Source organism: Streptopelia decaocto (assembly GCF_964273445.1).
Source record: "Streptopelia decaocto genome assembly, chromosome: 7".
NCBI lineage: Eukaryota > Metazoa > Chordata > Aves > Columbiformes > Columbidae > Streptopelia > Streptopelia decaocto.
In genome coordinates this window covers 66,940,295-66,961,986 of record NC_138661.1, presented here as the reverse complement: position 1 = coordinate 66,961,986, position 21,692 = coordinate 66,940,295, and the positions used below count along the sequence as shown (strand labels likewise).

At 47.3% G+C, this 21,692-nt stretch overlaps 2 protein-coding genes across 2 annotated transcripts; both read left to right on the top strand.

The window, feature by feature from the left end:
* Positions 1–4,655: 4,655 nt before the first annotated feature.
* LOC309442915 (olfactory receptor 4E2-like) lies at positions 4,656–5,603 on the top strand (the record flags this gene model as incomplete). The annotated part of the gene is made up of 1 exon (XM_082059248.1): positions 4,656–5,603. One exon carries the CDS (start codon positions 4,656–4,658, stop codon positions 5,601–5,603), a length of 948 nt encoding a protein of 315 aa, XP_081915374.1.
* A 9,062-nt stretch (positions 5,604–14,665) lies between these two features.
* On the top strand, positions 14,666–15,640 carry LOC309442914 (olfactory receptor 5V1-like; the record flags this gene model as incomplete). The annotated part of the gene is made up of 1 exon (XM_082059247.1): positions 14,666–15,640. One exon carries the CDS (start codon positions 14,666–14,668, stop codon positions 15,638–15,640), a length of 975 nt encoding a protein of 324 aa, XP_081915373.1.
* Positions 15,641–21,692: the final 6,052 nt, after the last annotated feature.

Below are 21,692 nucleotides of genomic sequence, written 5' to 3'. Positions count from 1 at the left end.
AACAACACGGTGCATGTTTGTAAGATGATGTGAGTTTAAGAAACCATGGGGAGTGAAAGACAAGTGTTCAGGAGAGACCTTCCAGTAATGTTGCTCTGGTTTTAGCACAGCTGCTCACAATAGGGCTGACACTAAATTCAAGGTTTTACATAACCCTTCTTTGGAAACTGTCAGTTGTGTGGTTATTGTCAACTACCAAACCCCAGAGTTGGGGTGGCATGGTGGCATTTACCTTCAGGCACCTCACAGCTGTATCTTGGGTGTTTGAGCTTCTCCTGCCATTATGAAAAACAACCAAGTATTTGAGAGGTTATTCTTTTCTACTACCCTGTTTCCCCGAAAATAAGACCTACCCTGAAAATAAGCCCTAGCATGATTTTTCAGGATGCTCAAAATATAAGGCCTACCCTGAAAATAAGCCCTAGTTACAGTTAATTTTTAAAAGTCGATTTAAATAGTGTCCAGGCAGCTATACATGTAAAAAAAAGGCATCTTTTTGAGCAAAAATTAATACAAGACACTGTCTGATTTTGAGGGAAACAGGGTAGGTCCTAAAAGCCTCGGACAGTAGCATCTCCTTACATTTCTGGATGAAGGAGTGATGGTGGTATCAAGCTTCCAAGAGTGCACTAACATTTCAGTATAGCACAGAATTGGCAGCTTTTATCTCAAATATTTTGATGTGCTAACATGAGGTGTCCAGAGCTGGGCAAGGAAAACAGCTGGGCGAGGAAAGTCAGCAGCCTTTAGTTGGATGGGACTCATTTCATGGTAAAATAGGACCACGAGAGAAGTAGGTGGTTGTATTAGGTCTCTGCGTGACAGGGAGAGATGGCAGATTGTACTGAAACACCCGCAAATGAATAAACGAACACCGTTATGTAAACATTTAAGAAGTTTTCCAGGCAGAGCCTCCCATTCAGTCCAACAAACCGCAGCTGCTCTGTGGCCCGTTCAGCTGGGAAATGGTGGCCCAAGGTGTTTGTAAAATAGGTTGTTGCCTGCTGCTGGAAGCAATCACATCGTTTCTACTTGTGATAAATGCCTTGCTACGAACACCACATTGTCATATTCTGAATCCATGAGTTAGCTATTAAAAATCTGCTCCTAGGTGCCAGTTCGGTCATTTGGTGATGCAGATAACAGGAGGGGAATTTTCAGTAATAATAATTACTGTGATTACAGCTCAATGTCAGTACCATGATTCAAAAGCTCACCAAGCCAATAGCTAAAAGTTTTCCTACAATGTTGAATCTGAACGTTCCCATTTCTAGGTATTTGGTACTTTCTGGTGAATGTGCCATCTACTTCAGTTTTCTTACTTCTTCCTCCTGCCCTTGGTTCCTCAAACATTCATAATCTAAGCTGCACACCGACAACAAATGTAAGACATGCAAACTAATGCCCAGGTCCAAAGTTGACACTTTCCTCAGCCATTTCCAGTATGGAAATGCAGAAATGCCCCTAGAATCTTGTGATTCTGGGCAACACTCTTCTACCGCAAATTGACTGTAGTCAAGGCACGAATCTTCTACAAACTTCTCTTGGCACTAATATTCTGGGAAGAGAAGCAGAGGAACAGGATGTCCTTAAAATAGTTGACAGCTCACTCATTTGCCTCAAGATAATTGATGACGCATGGAAGTAAAATAGACCAGTGAGTCCCTGTTACTTTACGATGGTAGTAAAATTGGAAGTAAACCAGCACCACCTAGACAAAGAATTTGTATAATTTCTCCATATTTATGAACAGAATAAGAAGAGAAAGAGGCAGCAATGACTGACAGAAGAGGAAGGTTTGTTTTCCCAGCTGTTAGAAGGTAAATACAGGTGTGTAGTCACCAAGATTTCCCTTCTAGATTTCCAGGTTCTTCCTCACCTCCCGAAGATGTAGCAGAAATGGCCCTAAAATTCAGCGATTGCATTTATTCTTTTTCTAGATTGCGTGCTTTTGGAGACTGGTTTCTCATCTCTGGAGCTCCTGCCATGTGGTGGGTTTAGCTTGGTGGGCTCTGGGTTCCCACCCAGCTCATCTCTCACTGTCTGCAGGAGGATATGGGGGAGAATATGAGATTAAAAAGCATGTAGGTTGAGATAAAGATAGGGGGATCTCTTTCCAATTAACATCATGGGCAGAATAATCAGTTCAAGCTGATTTGAACTTGAGCCACAGATCTCAGTGGCGATATCACCACTGACATTTTGGTCTGCCCAGACCTTCCTTTGTCTTGGGGAATGAACATTTACATTAATTTATCTTCATATCTCATCATTGATCCAGTGTACCCCTGAGGGACAGCAGTTTCCCACCAGTGTTACCATCCTAGATCTTCAGCTTCTCTGATCTCAAGCAGCATTTCCTGGTGCCCAACACTTGTCTCACTGCAGGGATTGGTAGCACAACCCTACATTTATGTTTTTATTACTAAAGACTTGGGTTTTTTTCATACAAATGGCTTCTGAGTGTTTAGAATTGTGTGGTGGCTCATCCTCTCTTCACCAGCCTTTGGGACCCCATGCACAGAAGGTGATTGAGCAAATTGATGTGCTGGGATCCAGCCACCAAAACTGTTTAATAAGGCCCTCGGTGGCTGTTTGGAGTTTGGTAATGACACAGTTCTTACAGGTCTAACTCCACGAGCGCAAAATTATCTTTTGCCTGCTTTTAATACCCAGTATATTACAGGAGTATTTATAGGTTGTGTGGGATGGGGCGACTTTAGGGAGAAGGAAGATGCGGGAAGCACAGAGATCAGTTCAGAAAGCCTTGGAGATGTTCCCTCATTGGATCTTTCTATTTAAATGATAGATGGAAAACAGGACATCAATACCAGCACCATAAAACGTGCCTGTAACCTATTAGGAAAAGAAAAATCCTGAAGCAAATCTCTATACAACAAGAAACTTAATCAAGAGCAAGGATGTGGCAATGACAAGCAGGAGGAAGGAGAGTGGAACAATGTCCAAACCTGTTAGATGAATAACTTCAAACAGGTTTGGAGTGAGTGGTTTAGAATGTTTTCAGACAACAAGTGTTGCAGAGTTCAGACTTCAATGTTGTGTCAACATTGAGTAACTGGGTACAGTAGGAACCATTTTTTCCTCTCCTTTGCTTACGACCTTCGTATCATCCATGGCATATTAAAGCACAAGTGTGTGGTTGTGTATGTTTATGTGAAAGGCAGAGAGAAGTGCTTGGAAATCTGTTGAAAAACATACAGAAATATTTTCAAAGTATTGTGACATTTTGGTCATTTTGTGTCCTTCAAGGCAGCTTCGTTTAATGTTGGTTGCATCATAGACGTTTAGCATGGGGCAAGTATCTGCTCTGCAGTTATTCTCAAGGACAGATGTACTATTTTCTATGGTATAAGTCATCTCAATGTAGTGTAATGATCTAAACAAGGTAAATAAAGCGTTTATTCCTCTTTTTTGGGTATACAGGGGGCCAGGACGCCTGTTGTGCAGGTCTCTGTCCAGTACAAGGTCAAGCACAGACATTTCACCCTGTCTGCAGCTGGAAGGACCCTGAGCCCTTGGGAGAGGCACAGGGGAAAAAGCGGGATCGTTTCTAAACTGCTGCTGCGATTTGCAGACATATATTCTGAATCATGCATGAAGCAAACCTGTTCAATGGGAAAGAAAAGCAGGCTTTGAGAACTACCAGAAAGTGGCAGAGAATAGAGCAGGACGTGAGGAAAGTGTTCAGCAAGAGGCATATATGAAAAACAGACACTGCTTTCTTAGTAGTAATCTCCTGCTTGCTGATTTACCAACTCTGAGGCAGAAATTAGTAGCTAAAGAATTTCCTGACGTGATTGTGAACAGAAGTGAGCATTGAGCATTCCTCCGCTGGTCACATTTTAACCTCCACAAGACAGTGAGTTTATTTGAACTTAAATAATTCCCTGGAGCTATAAAGAGGTAGAGAAACTGTGCAGAGTTTTGCAGCTTCTGGTATGTTAGAAATCACAGTTTCTTCAGGAGAGTACGTTCTGCTGACAGCAGGTCTAAGAGAGCACTCATGTTGCCAGCTCAGTGGAGAGCAATACAGTAAAAAACCTCCAGGACCTTGTTTCTGAGCATGTATTTCTAGTTTCAGAGTGGACAAGCTACCTGGAGAACCCTTTCATCAATTTAGAGGTCTGCAATTAGAACATGGAACAGCCCCTGGTGGAGCCACGTATCATAGACACGATGCTTGAGCGTGGCCAGGAGTCGCTTCCACCGCAGCACTTTACACTCCCGGCAGGTAAACAAGGACAGTGTCGTGTCCTTCCAGCACTTGTGGCTCTTGTCCTGTGGGAGTAGGATGTTATTTCTCCATGACATAATGAGAACACACAATTTTTCACAACTACAACGCAGAAAAATAGTGGTCAGAGTGAGTTTGGGGGTGAGGGTCAGTGTGGAGGGACCAGAAGCCTGAGAAGGGGGTGGGAAGGCTGGAGAAGAGGACAGTGGTGGACAGTGGCCAGAAGTGGACAGTGCTCTTTGCAAACACTGCTCACTGTTGTTTATGGTGTGACACTGTGCTTTCTGTAGCAGGTGGAACAGCAGTGAATGCATCCTGCTCTCATCACCCATGAACCCTGGAGCTGCAGCACATCCCCTTCTCGTCCTGGTCAACCAGCGGCTCCCTCCACACTTGTGCTATGGGAGCCCTGTCTGAAGCGAAGGCACTGGGAAACTTCTCCCGGGTGACAGAATTCATCCTCCTGGGGCTTTCTGATACAAGGGAGCTGCAAGTCCTCTTCTTTGCCCTCTTCTTCCTGGCCTACACCATGGTTCTGCTGGGGAACCTTCTCATCATTGTGACAGTCAGGACCAACCCCAAGCTGTCCTCACCCATGTACTTTCTCCTCTGCAATTTGTCCTTCATAGACATCTGCTGCATCTCTGTCACCTGTCCTAGGATGCTGGTGGACCTGCTCTCCCAGAGGAAGGCCATTGCCTTTGAAGCCTGTATAGCCCAGCTGTTTTTTCTGCACTTTGCTGGGGCATCAGAGATGTTCCTCCTGACCGTGATGGCCTACGACCGCTACACAGCCATCTGCAAGCCCCTGCACTACACAACCATCATGAGCCGGCGGGTCTGCTGGGTGCTGGTGTCTGCCTGCTGGGCAGGAGGCTTCCTCCACTCCATCGTCCAGACGCTGCTCACAATCCAGCTCCCTTTCTGTGGCCCTAACACCATCAATAACTTCTTCTGCGACGTGCCTCCCGTCATTCGGCTTGCCTGCACGGACATCTGTGTCACCGAGTGGCTCATGGCTTCCAACAGCGGCTTGATATCCCTGGTTTGCTTCCTGGTGCTGGTCACGTCTTACACGTTCATCCTGGTCACCATCAGGGTCCGCTTCACGGAGGAGCACTGGAAGGCGCTCTCCACCTGTGCCTCGCACGTGATGGTCGTCACCATCTTCTTTGTACCCTGCATCTTCATCTACCTCCGGCCCTTCTCTACCTTCCCCTCTGACAAGCACATCTGTGTGATCTACACTGTCTTGTCCCCGATGTTGAACCCCCTCATCTATACCCTGAGGAATCACGAGGTGAAGGTGTCCATATGGAAATTGTGGAAGCGCTGCAGAATCTTCTGAGACCAGATGGGTTTGCAGCAAGCCCACAGTTACCTTCCTATGGACCGATGGCAGATCGGGCTGTGGGAACAGGGTTGGAATCCAACAATATCTGAAATCCAAAGGATGTTTAGTTCCATTTAAGGAATTTGCCTAACTTGGGTTTCTTCAGAGCCACAGTTTTCATCTGAACAGCTGCTTGGAGCTTGGAACAGGCTGCCCAGGGCAGTGCTGGAGTCACCATCCCTGGAGGGTTGGACAGACGGACACGAGGTTCTCAGGGACATGGGTGGGTTAATGGTTGGACTCGATGATCTTAAAGGTCTTTTCCAAACAAAATGATTCTATGACTCCAACTATGGTCTTTGTCAGTCTCTTTTTTTTCCCCTTATTGTCTTATCTTCACTTTTCTATGTTTGTTTCTGTGATGTTCCTCTGCTTCTCCTCAAAATAAATGGACTCTTCCCATTGCCACAGCCATTTCTTTGCCATGACGAGTGATTACAACCTGCTCAAAAACATTTCACATCCCTTCTTAAGATATTATCTATTGTTACCACAAAAATCTGGTTGTGACAGAATTCTGGAGCCCGCGCGACCCCTCTTTCCACATTGTTAGTGAAAGAAAATAACTTCCCCTACTTCAGCTCTGAAACCATTAGGTGTGTGGAAAAAGATACTGCACTGTCCACAGCGACTGCCTTTAGTTTTCAGGCTGCTTCTTGTATGTGTTTTCTGATTCATCTGAAATTACCAACTCAGCTTATATTTAAAACTGGGCTTACGTTTAGCAGAGCATCATTTCAGGACAATGTGGTCCCAGCATATTACAGTCTAGGAATCCCAAAATAGTCTTGTTCCAGAGGTCTGCAGGGAAATCCAGCCCTTACCAGAGAGAATTACAAGCAGTTACACAGCAGCTTCTGCTCGGGTCGTACAAGAGCCGCTGAAACACACAGCGAGGTTATTTCCCAATGCGGAAAACAAGCAACTCCGCCTGTGTCGAAATGGGCTGTGACGAACCATTGGCCTCCAGTCATAAAGAACAAGCTGCAAATGGGAAATGAGGCTTTCGCCACTGATTTCTAAAACCTGAAGGGCACAAGTTTAACACTAAACCAGCGTAACCGCTGAATTCCCACTGCAAAAGCAAGAATTGGTTGGTTTGAATTGGGGTTTTTTTGACCTTAGTATATATTATATGTCAAAGACCTTTCTTACCTGAGCCCAGCATGGTTATACCTGACACAATCAGTATTTCAGAATACATGGGAGAGTAATGGGGTTATGTTTACATTCAAGTCTGATAAATCAATGAGATAAATCAATATGCTTATCCATATTTGCAATAACTTGGGGCAGCCTCTCCCTAAAGCTCATAACTAGAATCATGTTCAGCTATTTGAACAGAGTATGTCTTATATCTTCCTGTCACCACGTTAATATATAATGTAATGGTATAGTGTTCAATACAGTATAACACAAGATAATACATTGTCCACAGCTAGCAGCAGTAAACAATAAATAACACAAAGTCAAGTATCTACAATATATAAGCCCTCCAAATTATGGCGATATATATAACTGGTAATATTAAAAATAAATGTTGAAAAATTGAAACTTTCTAAATAGTTTCAGTTGTGTGGGATCATAATTTTCAAAGAAATAAATGCAGAACGGGCATTTTCTCCCTGTCTGAGATGCTGTTACGGTGCTTTGTCACCAGATGGCAGAGGCACGTATGTGAAGTGTCCCTAAATGCACACACTGAGGTTTCCAGGTGTGGAGGTTTTGGCTGTAGGATTTCCCTTAGACACACGAGGATGTGATTTTTTTTAACCTTTCAGGACACAGCAATAATTGTCTCACACAAGTGGATTATTAAATTCATACAAGCGACAATATATAAAGGAAGAAGTGACACGATCCGGCATTCTATGTGGGCAGATAGCGATGGTGTTTGGGGAAGAGGACTAAAGAAAAGACAACAGGATTTTGTTCTGCAAAGTGTTTTTAATAACTGAATTTTCTGCCTTGCAGTAATGAAGTTTCCATACTCCTTCAGCAAATTTAACCCTTTATGGGGGTATCTAAACCCTGGACAAACACCCAGATCTCCGGCTGGAATGAGTGAGCAAAGTTCATATATCCAAGGTGTAGATTAGAGAAAATCACCCCCGAACACACAGAGGCTGGTCACCCAGTTTTGGGGTAAAAACATTGGGTTCCACTGACATTTCCCAGCTCTGGTGAATCACCGCCACCTCTAATGAAATCCCTGGGCTGAATAGTACTCTATTGCATTAAATTGTCCAGAATTGCTTGTGTTGTAGAGTGTTAACGTCTCCACTGAAGGTACCGGGTAAAAACATTTGTGGTAAAATAATAATAATAAGATAATAATAAAAAACCAACAACGGTTTAAGCACAGTTCTGGGCAACAGGTGGAAAAGTCTTCAGCTGTTGTAAATCAATGTGAGTCTAATCAGAGCCCAGTTATTCAGCTGGTGTTAATTTGCTTTGCTCCATTGGTTCAGAAGGGATAAATCAGGGACATCAAGAGGCCAGAGCTAATGGAGTAAATTCATGTCTAAAGTAACCAGGAGCTGTTCCCAGGAAAAGGTCAGAGCTTTGGGTTTTGGGGTGTGGGTGACAATGGCACCATGATGGCCCTTGGCCAAATATCTCAAAGTTTGGGGGGCTTCTGCACCCTAGAAATGCTGCTTTTTGCACACAGCTAATGCCAACTAGCAGTGGCGTTTTTCTCAGCTAAGGGACCCATTTTCCCATTTGCAATGTGTCTATATTACTTAACCCCCCCCCACACACACACCAAAAAAACACCACCAAACCAAACAGTTCGTTCATATTGCCATTCGATCTCTCAACCTGGGAGTTTTAGCAGCTATGTTAAAACTGCTTCAGGATCAGCAGATTTTTTAAGTTTTGTGTGGTTTTTTAGGTGAATGCAAAGAAACTTCACAGATTGGGCAGCAGGATCAGAGCAGATTGGGATGGGAGTCCGTCCTCCCGCTCAGAGAGGTGGTAGGGATGTCCCCAGCTATTTTTGCCGCTATTGTTATTCATGAGCCTATTCACAAATGCAGGTTTAGATATTTATGGGATATTTAATTAGTTTTAAGCTCTCCTGCTAGTCAGCCGCTGCGACCTGTACCCTCGCAGTGAAACTGGCCTGCAAAGTGCATGTTCACCTCCCTAAAGACATAGACACTTGGCATGTCCACTCTTACTGGTAGCATCGCTTTGTGCTGAACTTGCTGCTGGATGCTACACTAGAAGTAGTAAATCCAATAACGTCTTTTTGTAAAGAGGAAGAACCATGGCAAATGTGAAAGGGGAAAATGCGAAATTTAAGCAGTTGATCTATAAATAATTCTGCATGTATGTCTGCCATGGTGATCTTCAAGCATGCGAGATTTATCACCTGGAAATAATTGGGAATGTAATTCTGTCCCAAGAACGGCTTATGGGAAAGATGTCCCTCTATCTTCATGGGGGTGAGGGCAGACTCACTTTGGGTCCTTGTTTTGGTTAAACTTTTGCCTTCTCCTCCCCACATGTTGTCACGTCTCCTTTACTCCTCCTTCCCCTCCTCTCCATTCTCCATCCCGAGCCAGGATCCCCCCACACAGTCAAACCCAGACCTGTCGGTTCCATCACCTCCAGCCTTGCAGCGACACTCAGATTATCCTTGTCCCTGAAGCTGTTTGGTTTTTTTTCAGCCTGAAATACATTGCAATATAATGAGGCCAGAGCTGATGTTTGCTGGTGGGGGCAAGTGGCGTCTCTGTGTGGTCTGTTGTTGTGGGAGCATATTCTGAGCTGCCAAAGCTCTTTTTTGGACAGGGGACGTGACCCCTGCATTTCCAAGTATCTAATTAGCAGCCTTCATTTGGGTCTGTGGGTTGGGAGATGTGATGGAGATGACCTTGGTTGTTGATACCATAGGGAAAATGGGAGCGGAAATGAGGATTTGGGAGCCTTGACTGAGCTCCGGGGTGTTTGTGGGGCAGGGTTTGAGGTCAGAGCTGGAGGGGCTGTCTGACCAGCTCCTCAGGAGTTGCCTTTGGCTGCTGACCCTGAGGGAGTCCTGGTCAACCACTGGAAGAGGTCGCCCAGAGAGGCTGTGGAGTCTCCATCCTTGAAGCTACTCAGAATCTGGCTGGACAGCTGCTCTGGTTGGTCCTACCTGAGCAGAGGTGTTGGGCTGGGTGATCTCAGGAGGTCCCTGCCAACCTCAATGATTTAGAAGTTCTGTGATGTGTCTAAAGAGCCAGCCCTGAAGAGCTGGAACTCACTGCTCGCTACCAAGGAGACAGGAGGAGAAGGGACACGGTTGCCAGCTTTGGGAGGGGGCTCTTCTTTCCCCTTCCCATCCCTTCAATAACCACCCCCTGCATTTATCATTGAATCATTTGGGTTGGAAGACACCCTTAAGATCATTGAGTCCAACCACAACCTAACTCTAGCACCAAACCATGTCCCATTTACCAGGATACATACTGTCCCACTTGAACTATTTTACTGTGAAAGTTCTCCTCGTATGGGGCAATCTGTTTCATAGTCAGTGTCAGTGACGGATTATTTTGTCCAACATAGGATTTCTCAATTGCCATTTGTTTTTCTCTCAGCATTACGGCATGTCCCGTTAAGAAGGGAGGCAGAAGGGAAAGACGATGCAAAATGTGCACACCAAGCTGGCAACTATTAGTAGATAACTAACAATTTTTGTCTGATAAAGTCTCCCTCAAAACCCATGTTAAATTTCAGCTGTTTCTTCTTTCTATCTGTGATCACAAATCTGTGATTTCTTTAAGTCACACATGTCCTCTAGGGGAAGTGCCTATTTCCTTTGCTTCTCTATCAAAAAAACACTATGCAGATCACCGCACGTATAGATTTGAAATAATCCCTTTGATATTTTTCGACAAGGAAGCCGAACGCAAATTCCATAGAGTTTTTGGGAGCCTGTGTCTCAAGACAAGCAATTTAACACAATTGATTTGTCTCTCCAGAAAACAGCTTGGGGTGATTTTAACAAGGCCTCAGTAGATGCTGTTAAAAAGTTGGTGCCTGACAAGTTGCAACGGCGCAACTTGGCAGGTGAGTTTATGAGTGTGTGTAAATTGGCTCCACTGTGCATCATTAAAACCTCGAGTTCTTCCTCTGCTGGAAATCAGCAGCTCTCTGAGTTCGGCGTTGATTATTGCTCAGGGTTGATTATTGCCATGGTCTGGAAGATGTTGAAGCACCGCGTCAAAGGGGAAAAGCAAGTTCTCTGAAAACTGGTGGGATGTCTGCAATGCTTTTGTTAAATCCCAAGAGAACTAAGAGATCTAATAATTCTTATTTAAAGACCAGGGGTTAAGCAGAGCTATGTGCATTGCAATATTGGGGGGCACAGCTTTAAAACTGCTTGGATTGGGCTGGTTTCAAATCTGTTTTGTGGGTGACACGCTGCAGACTCATTAATCTGGTCTTCACAGCAGAAGAATAAACTCAGAAACTGTTCTTGGCAAAGAGAAGGATAATCCTGAGCCATCCCAGGGCAAACAGGGGACAATGTTTTGAATAAAATTCTGAATTTAATTTTATATGGGCTTATCCCTGTGTCTGAAACACAAATGTGCACAAAAGGAGCATTTTCAGCATTCAACTCTGCGGTCGGTTTGGCTCACAATAAGCGTTCCTAGCAGGAGAGTTAAGACTTGTCAAAACTCAGTAATCCCACAATTGGTCCAAGTCAAATCACTTTGGTCGTGTTAGGCTGGGGATGGTCCTGACATGGCACTTTGGGTTTAAACCATCAGGGACTGGGATAACTCTAATCCAGCATATCATCTGCTGGTACATGTTGGGATTCTGCAAATGGATTGCTGAGATTTTTTTTTTTTTTTTGTAATTTTGAGTTTATTTTGGGTTTTGTTAGTTGTTTGGTTTTTTTTGACCATGACTATTTTGTTTTTTATATATACAATATATACTGCAAGAACAAGGGATTTCTTGCAGAGGCCACAGAGAAATGAGCAAATCGAGTTGTATCAACTGACTTTGGATGACTGAGGTATTTGGGTGAATAAGATACATAATGAGTTTCCATTGTACTACAAATACCAGCATCTTAGGGCTGTGCGGTAGCAACATTTGGGGGATTTACACCAAGTATCTTCAGATTGCTTTGAGATGTTACCAGGTGAGGAATAATACTACCTATATATACATATATATATATACCTTGAGACACAATACCATTTCTACAAGCAATATGTCATGCCTGCAGGCATTTGGGCTTAAGACCTGATTTATTTTATTCTTTAGACATTAAAATGTATCAGAGCTGCTGCAATTACTGCACATGAACTGAATATTTCAGTATCTAGTATATGCACAGGCTAGTACAGCTATTCTTATGAAGCATTTACCTGTGTAAAATTCACTAGATCTTGGCAAACATATGGTAAATAAAACTGATTAAAATAACAGCATGACAGGGACAGCTGAGGAAGCTTTTGGCAACTGTTGATGATTTTCTTGAGAGCTTAAAGGTTATATTTGCATCTGACACACGCTAATGGCATGTATAGTTCACAGGCATTATAATCCTGGGGATGAAACCCTTGTAGTGTGGGGCTAACAACATCACAAATAACCTCGTTAAATGGGAAGCCTGATTAGATCAGGCTAAAAGCATCTCTTGAATACTGTCCTGTGTTTCTGCCTCTGGTAACCTAACTAGGAATATCCCTGCAAATGCACGGCTTAAAAATACTGAAAGCAAATAGCAGGAGGGCCCTTTTTGTGGGCAGTGTTAAAACATCATCTCCTGACTGTTGGTACAGCAACGTACATGGGGATTTTGCATCTGTTGCCCTCTTGTGGCTGCTCAGGGAGAAGATGGTAACAGCCAGTGGAAGCGACTTGAAGCCAGTTTAAGAAGGTGGAAGGGCATGGTCCTAGTTATTCTGACAGCTATAGATGAGATTGATCTCTTATTGTATCTCTTTCTGGGCTTATTGCAAAATGATTAGCTCCGTTCTTCACAAAACTTGCTGGGAAATATGGGCTGGTGGTCCAAGGGCTAACAGCAAACAGGCTTTAAGAATGACCGACAAACAGCATCATTCAGGTTAAGGGTGTAGTAGTTATGGGCAGGTAATCCTGGAATAAAAACAGGTCTGTTCCTTATCTTGTGCATCAGATGGAAAGCGGTGCTCCCATAAATAAATGCATAATGCATGGATGCTTTCTGGAACCAGAGGGCAGTATTTGTTAGCTCAAATCAAAGCAGTGCTGGTAATTTATGTTCTTTCTTATGCCATACACATCTGCTTCAACGGTGCACGGATTTCACAAGTGGTTTATCTCCTGTCGTTCCTGCAGGGGCTATAAAAATTATGAGGTTGCTCTTGTATGAGAATTAGAGATCACTCATAAAATCAATGTGGAAGAGTAGCGCTTGCCAAATTTATTTTGACCCAGTATGTGTAAGCAACAGATTTCAGGCTCCAGAGCAAGACATATTGGTTCTATAACAACTTGTGATCAAGTTAAGGCTGGAGTTTAAAGAAATCAGAACACTGGAGCCTTGTGAGTTGTAAAATGCAGTAACCTGGAATGGCACAAGGGGAGAACGACAGCATCTATTTCTTTTTCCTGGGAGTAGGCTCGAGTATCGAACCACAGCCCTCTAAAAATGTCCTACAGCACGAAAGATGTAGGAATCAAAGGATTCAGGGTGAAGAAACAGTTTCTCACGTTTCCAGCCCCGGAGAAAGCCTCATATATGCAATAAAGGTAGCATCCAAAAAAGCTGAGAGATGCTCCTCCCCAGATACACCCCTGCATGTCTATAAAAGCTCATTAAAGGGAAGCGGCGCTTGCCCTTGCTGTCGTGCTGGAGTTTTCCAGTGCTCGCAGATGTCTGTCGATATTCCCATGCTGCTACATCTGGACCCATCGCTCCCTCAATAGATCAGTGCTTCTGAGTCTACAGTGAAAAGATTTTTCTATCATGTGTAGATCTTCTGAGTCTACAGTGAAATCACTTTTCTGTCATATTGAAATATTCTTATCGGATGTAGAAAGAAGAAAAAGGACAGTCACATTACCCGGAGATACAGACAACTTATATATTACCAGCAATTAATTCTTTGTAGCAGTGAGTACTTTTGTGTTGAGTTTCTGTTGTATTTCACCTGAATAAGTTACCTGTTTTAAGAACAAGCGATGCTGTGATTTAAAGCACCATATGCCTGTTTCTTTCTGGTGACTAAAGTATTTCTTATGGTAGTTTAAGCTCTGACTTTGGTCCCTTTCAAGCTTCCGTGGGAACATCAGATGATATATGTGCCTGTCTCAGATGGATAATCATGGTCACCTATTTAATTTATTCTCTATATCTCCTACAAATGAGAACTACAGTATTTACAGCCTCTCATAATCACGGTCTAATCTGCAAACAAGGAGATGCTTGTGCTGAAATTTGCTTTATATCTCTATAGGGCTGCTATGTAAATCACAACCATAAGTACTGAGTTACATTAAATATAGCAATGGAAAGATCCTTCAATGCCAAGTGCTCCTAGACTTCTTTGAATTGGGAAGAGAGGGCAGAAAGTCCAGCTAGATCCTGAAAGTCCTAATACCGTTATGGAGGTCTATAGGGTGAAATGTATAGAAAGGAGGGAGGTCTTTAAATGGATACTAGATGATATCTCTTTTTATATCCCACTGGATAAAGGTGAAAAAAACCTCAATGCGTCTGGGGTATACTACCTGTCTGTTGATTATTGGGGATTTAATTCTTCTGCGATAGCATTGCTCACCTAAAAAACATCAGGGCTTCAGCTTCAGCTAGGAATCTAGGACTCTTTTACACCAAGTATATGCGAGTAAAATTTAGATTTTGCATGTGGCAATGTAAACTTGCAAATGTTTTTGAACTGCAAAACAGACTAATAAAGGATAATCACACTCTTTAGAAAGGAGATGGGATTTTGAGTAAGTTACAACTTCTTTCTTCCAGGTACACCTCTGCAATCTTTGCCACAATGAAAGACAAGATGCAGAGGGTCAACCTATCAACAGTATCTGAATTTGTTCTTGTAGGTCTTTCTGATGCCCTGGAAATCCGTTTGCTTCTCTCTGGGCTGTTTTTAATTGTTTATTTAGCCACCATAGCAGGCAACATCACAATCCTTGTTGCCATTAGCACAGACGCTCGTTTGCACAACCCCATGTACTTCTTCCTTGGCAACTTGTCCTTACTGGATGTTCTCTGTCCCACTGTCACCGTGCCCAAGATGCTGGAGGCCTTGTTGCTGGAGAACAAGGTGATTTCCTTCACTGGCTGTGTGGTCCAGCTGTTCTTCCTCGTTGACGTTGTGGGCACAGAGATTTTTCTCTTGGCCGTGATGGCATACGACCGCTACGTCGCAATATGTCATCCACTGCAGTACGTGAATATCGTCACTATGAAGCTCTGTGCTCACCTCGCCATCGGCACCTGGGTAGTTGGGTTTTTTAACTCTCTGCTACACACATCTTTGGTATTTACGCTCTTGTTTTGTGATTCTAATGAAGTTGACCAATATTACTGCGATATTCCCCCCATGCTGGCTGCCTCTTGCTCACCTACTTATAGTAGAGAGCTGGTAATTCTCACAGTGGCTGGGGTCCTTGGGAGCAGCGCCTTTGCGATCACTCTGGTCTCGTACATCTACATCCTCTGGGCGATCCTGGGCATGAATTCTTCGGAGAGCAGGCACAAAGCTTTCTCCACTTGTGGGTCTCACCTGACCGTCGTGTGCCTCTTCTACGGGACCACCATTTGTACGTACGTACGGCCTTCCTCCACCTACTCCCCTCATCGGGACAGGATAGTTTCCATGCTCTATGGCATCCTCACCCCCTTCCTAAACCCCATCATCTACAGCCTGCGGAACAAAGAAGTTAAATGTGCCCTAAGAAGAGTGATCAGCCAGGTGAGAGCTGCTTTAACAAGACAAGAATGTGTCTCTCAGTCTCTGGAGCCCTAGGAACTGGACAGGCACCGTGGTTTGATGGAGCTTCTCTAACTTCAGCTGCCTAAAAGTCAGATGGTGGAATCAAAGCTCCTTCTCTAGGCTCCCTTTACTGTTAAAAAGGGAGGTCAACTGGATGGCACAGCTTTAGGTCATCATAACAAGAGGACATGACTTCAACTGGTAGTGTTTTTCTACACTGAGCATAGAGGAAGCTTGGATGAGACCCTCAGCCTTAGGCACAGGAGTTGGATATGCATCTTAGAGTGGGAACTGGTACTATCAGCACACTTAGATATACATTCTTCTGTTTTAAAGCGGTTTGTAGGGCTGATGCCTCTTACTGACCACATTGCTTCTGCGGAAAATGTGAGCACATCCTTTGTGGGACATCGACTGGAAGAAAAGCTCCTTCGCCATCACTTAAGGTCATCAATCTGGGTGTGTTTTCAACCAGCGTGCCAAGAATCCAACTGCAACGCCTGCAGTGCCACCAGGCCATGGTTTGCACCATGTATCTCAAAATCAGTCTGCCAGGGTGCAAATCAACTCCCATAAACTAGAGATGTCAGCTGTGCTGGTGTCTATACATTAAAACTAAACTCTTACAGCTTGAGATGGACCTCAGGCTGCGTTAAAGTGCTGTGTGACATATCATTCCAGCTGTTGCGGCAGGTGTTAAATCACTGATGTGACTTTGTTTGCACACTGCTCCTTACTAAAAAGCAGATGTGAAGCATGGCTGTTTAGTGCTTGCTGTCCTGGTGTGAGGGATAAGCTGATGACTTTCCTGCAGGAATTCATCTTAGTGGTAGCAAATGCACATTCTTCCCATTAAAACAGTGGAAATAATTCAAGCTTCATCCATCCTCAGTTGTTGGTCATGTTGACAATGGGTTCAAAAGTAAACTGTAACAAATAAAGAGCTTTTCTCCAGCGTAATACACTCTGCATTTTTTAAGTATATTTCACCAACTTAAGAAAATGCGTGCAAGTCTATTGAAGACCATTTACATTTCAAAGTCAAGCATTAAGAAGGTGGTAAGGCCACTCATGTAGCTGTAATGCTACAGAGCTTCCCAGAAAGTTCAGGGTTTTCTAAAACACAAGTTTTAATGGCATGCAAGGTGTCCCAAGGTATCCTCTACTGCCAAACAGGGGCTATATAGGAGCAGAGGAGAGCAGTAGATGTTTGCACAGGGTTTCCTGTGATTCTTGAACTATGACAGTGGAATATATTTTTTTAAAAAGGGATATTTATTCCAAAGCCAAATCACAAGACGTTCATCAAAGTGGACAAGGTGACAGTCCGCACATCAAAAAAAACAATGCACATGGAAAACGTGGTAGAGGCTGGAGCATCATTCTGCTCCTGGGGTCACCAACCGCTCTGCAGCGTCCCAGGAATTACTGCAGATGTTCTATGGTGATGGGGAGCAGGAACCAGCCCAGGGACCTGCCTGTTCTTGCCTGCAACACAAGGGATGCAGCCGCGGTGACTCAAGGACTGTCCTGTCACCATGCAGAGGGTGAGCACTGGGGATCGGGACAATCCTCACCCCACAGACATCCCCTCCTTGTTCCTCCTCCCAGCGGGGCTCATGGGACAGGAGGGACACAGCAGGGACAGCTGGTCATATGGGAGGGATGGGACTCTCCTAGGGCTGTCATGAGGGGCCACTCTTGCCATGTGGCTTCCCCAGAGTGACGGAGGGAAGGGGGACCTGTGGGGCTGGGGGTCTGGGCAGCTCCTGCTGTCAAAAGCCACCGGGCTGTGGTTTGGGGCTGCAGGTGGGCTGAGCAGGGAGGGCTGGACCAGGTCGGTCCTTGCCAGTCTCAGCCCATCTGCGATTCCAGGACTGGGATTCCCAACCTGCTCCCGAGCCCTGGTGGTCCCCGCAGCGGGGCTGTGACATCACTGAGGTGTCCCCACGCACGGGGCTGTGACCTCGCAGCAGCACCCTTACAAGACACGTGCCAGCACCCCACGTCTCCTGTGTGGCCCTGACAAACGCTGCACCATGAACAACGATGACTCTCTGCTTGAGCCCAGCACCCTGTACCTGGCTGTTGGGGCCATCCTGTTCCTGGCTGCTGTCACCATCCTGCTCACCAGTAGCCATTGCCGACAGGTATGGGGATGGGGGAATCTCTTGGGGACATCACTGGTCTGGCCCCAGGTGGGTGACTGTGCCAACACTCCTGTGCTCGCAGTGTCATTGCCGGAGCTGGGAACGCCGGAGATGGAGGCAGCAAGTGGTGGCAGCAGAGCCACGTAAGTCCCCTGTGGGTCCCCCCTGGTGTGTGCCAGGGCAGGATGGAGCAGCCTGGGTGGAGGGTCCCTGGATGGTCCCAGTGTCCCCTGGCCCTCCATGGCTCAGTCCCTCCTCCCTGGTTTGCAGGTGGCCCCATGGGACCCGTGTACGGGCCCTGGCGCTGCATCCCCGGCTGCACCCACTGCGTCAAGGCTGCCCAGGAGCTGCAGCAGCTGCTGCTGCTGGTGTGGGGTGGACCCGGGGCTTCGGCCGCGCTGGATGCCAACACCTGGCAGGAGGCATGGCAGGACCTGGAGGAGCTGGTGGAGCAGGGCTGCCTGCCCTGCCACTGCTGCCGCTCCTCCCACCACCCTGAGAGCCTGAGTCGTGATGGAAGAGCCGCCCTGGAGATGAGTTCCGGCCGCTCCTTCGGACCTGTGCGTTTCGGCAGAGCCTGTTCGGCCCTGAGGACACACGTGGCCAGGAAGGGGCTGCAGATACGGCTGGGGGACCTGCCCGTGGTGGTGCGGAGGTCCCATCAGCGAGCGGCGCAGGAGCGGAGCCAGCGCGTCCCGCCGGGGCAGAGACAGCCCTTGCCGCGGCATGGGGGGCTCCCCCCACCGCAGCCCAACAGCACTGCTGGAAACATCAGAGAGACAGAAGTCTGGAGGCAGTGGGAAGAATACTACCGCACCGAGGAGCCGCCGGCGCCGTGTCCCCCACGGCCACTCGCTCCCCAGGAGCACAGCGTGGGGAGGCCATGGTCAGCGGGGCACCCTGGGCAGGGACAGCGGGACCCTCATGGCTGGTATGGTGGTAAGGAGGAGCTGGCCACCAACCCACAAGGACTGGCCAATGATCTGCGCGAGAGACTCCTTCGCCTGTCTGGGGCCACATCACCATGGGACGAGGAGTGCCTGTGGCCTTCTGGGTCAGCTGAGGCCACCCCAGCCCTTCCCAGCCAGGACAACAGGGCAGCAGGACCAGCTTCCATCCCACCAGAGAATGATATTGGCCGTCAGAGCAACTTCACCACCCAGGACAGGTATGAGGACTGGAGGCAGCGCCGTGCTGCAGAGCCTGGTGTCACCTCAAGGCTGGGGCTGAGCCAGGAGACGCTCAAAAAGCTCTCGATGCACCTGGCAAAAAAATGCATCGAGATACAGATGCAATGGTTCCCAGCACCAGTGGAGCAATCCATGGCAATGATGGATCGGTCGCTGACCAAACGGGGCTGGGCTGAGGCCAAGCCCCTGCGGCCACGCAGCGGCTCCTTCCTATGGATGAAACTAAGGAACCTCATCCAGCGAGAGCAGGACTCGCTGCCTGGGACACCCAGCGCCTGGCCAGTGCCCTTGAGGACACCACCCGCCCACCCGGTGGACCCTAGGACACCACCCTCCCACCCAGATGACCCCAGGACACCACCCTCCTACAAGATGGACCCCAGGACACCCCCCTCCCACCTGGAGGACCCCAGGACACCACCCTCCTATCAGGTGGAACCCAGGACACCACACTCCTACCCAGGGGAGCCCGCGACACCACCCTCCCACCCGGAGGACCCCAGGACACCACCATCCTATAGGGTGGAACTCAGAATACCACCCTCCCACCTGGAGGACTCCAGGACACCGCCATCCTATGAGGTGGAACCCAGGACACCACACTCCTACCCAGGGGAGCCCATGACACCACCCTCCCACCCGGAGGACCCCAGGACACCACCATCCTATAGGGTGGAACTCAGAATACCACCCTCCTACAAGGTGGACCCCAGGACACCACTTTCCTACCATGTGGAACCCAGGACACCACCCTACCACCTGGACGACCCCAGCACACCACCCTCTTATGAGGTGGAACCCAGGACACCACCCTCCTACCATGTGGATCCCAGAACACCACCCTCCCACCTGGAGGACCCCAGGACACCGCCATCCTACGAGGTGGAACCCATGACACCACCCTACCACCCAGGGGAGCCCAGGACACCGCCATTCTACGAGGCGGAACCCAGGACACCACCCTCCCACCCAGGGGAGCCCAGGACACCACCCTACCACCTGGAGGACCCCAGGACCCCACCCTCCCACCCAGGGGAGCCCATGACACCACCCTACCACCCGGCGCCTGTCCCCTTCTCCAGCCCCAAGCCCTGGGAGAAGGGCAGGTGGGGGCGCAGAAGCACAGAGGGGTCCACCGGCTCAGAGGGGCCCTCCAGTGCGTACAAGCCATACTGGAAGCAGAACCACAGTGCTTCTGCCACCAGGCACGTGGACTCCAGCTACCTGCACCCAGACCAGGATGCCCAGGATGCCCAGGACAACCAGGACACTGCAGAGCAGCGGTTTGGCAACACCATCCGCCGGATGCAGGGCAAGTTTCACCAGTGGCGCAGGATGCTGTAGCCATCTCTGGGGAGCTCTGCCGCTGAGCACCGCGGCCATGTACAACACGGGCCAGGTCCCCAGCTCCCGCTTCTCAAAAGTGCTCAGTTTTTCTAAATAAACATGCTGACTTGCTCTGGAGGGCTGTGTGAGAGGTCCCATCCTTCAGAGGGGCAGGTTGGCTTGGGGACAGGGCAGGGAAGGGGGCTCAGGGACAATTGGGCAGCTGTGGTGTCCTGGCAGGAGGACAAGACCATGAGGATAGTCCTGAGCAAGTTGGCTGCTCCTCCTGGAGCTCCTCAGCCCTGCCCTGGCCGTGGCAGGGGCTCAGCCTCACCCCAAAAGCTGCACTGCCCCATGCACAGAGGGGTCAGCAGGTTCCTATGGGGCAGGAACCTGCTCTTCACAGTTGAGTTACTGGATAAAGTGTGGGGAGCACGACCGAGCTTGATCCTCATACAAATGATTGCAACTGTGAGCAGAGAACATCAAGCAAGCCCATCGCAAACCAGAGGAGCACAGGGAAGCACAGCAGCAGGTGGGACCCCAGACTGAGGACTTGTGAGGAGCCACCATCCTGCCCCAGCCCATCCCAGAGCTGAGCCAGCAGCTCCAGTGTCCAGTTGTGAAACCCATCACCACGAACCATTGGGAGCAGCTCTCCAGATCGGGTGGGTCAGCTCTTGGGACGTGGAAAGTCCTGGCCAGAGAGAGGAGCAGGATGAGGCCGACGGTGCTGTGTTCATGTGGGAGCTCTGTCTGTGATCTGTGTGGCCAGCCACGTATACATGTATATATACATGTAGTGTGTATGCATCTCCTGGAAATACATCTTCAGCATCACCTCTCGTGGGCTGTTGGATCACACATGATATATTTCTCTTTAACAATAGCAAAAACAGACAAGTGGAAATACAATATCAAATTAATTACTGTATTTTGAATTGCTTTTTCTTTAATATATATACATGCACTTTAACCAAAACACGCAGTACAAACAAAAGTACGTTTAACCTAACTGGCTACTGCAAAGGTAAACACTGATTTGCCTTAAATTAACCCATTAATAAACAGTCACTGTAGTTTATTCTCCAGAAACACAGGAAGAAAAAGTTGTTCTGACTGACTTAACCAATGAAACACCTCGGTTGAGAGAAGTTTCTGGACCACTACCACAGATGACCACAGCTCAGATTCAACTGGGGTATCAATGGAGCTGCTGCTGGAGGCCCCTGATGAGTTGATCTTCCTTGAAGCAGCAGGTCTGCAGACCCTCCTCCTTGGACAGGCCATCTAATAAACATTTCTCGGGGACTGACACCTCACCGACCTGGTAAGCAATCTGGGTACCCCTGAGAGTCTTCTCGTTGTGACACAGTGGGAGGATGTGCATTTTGAATCATCACCCCGGAGTTTGGGGAT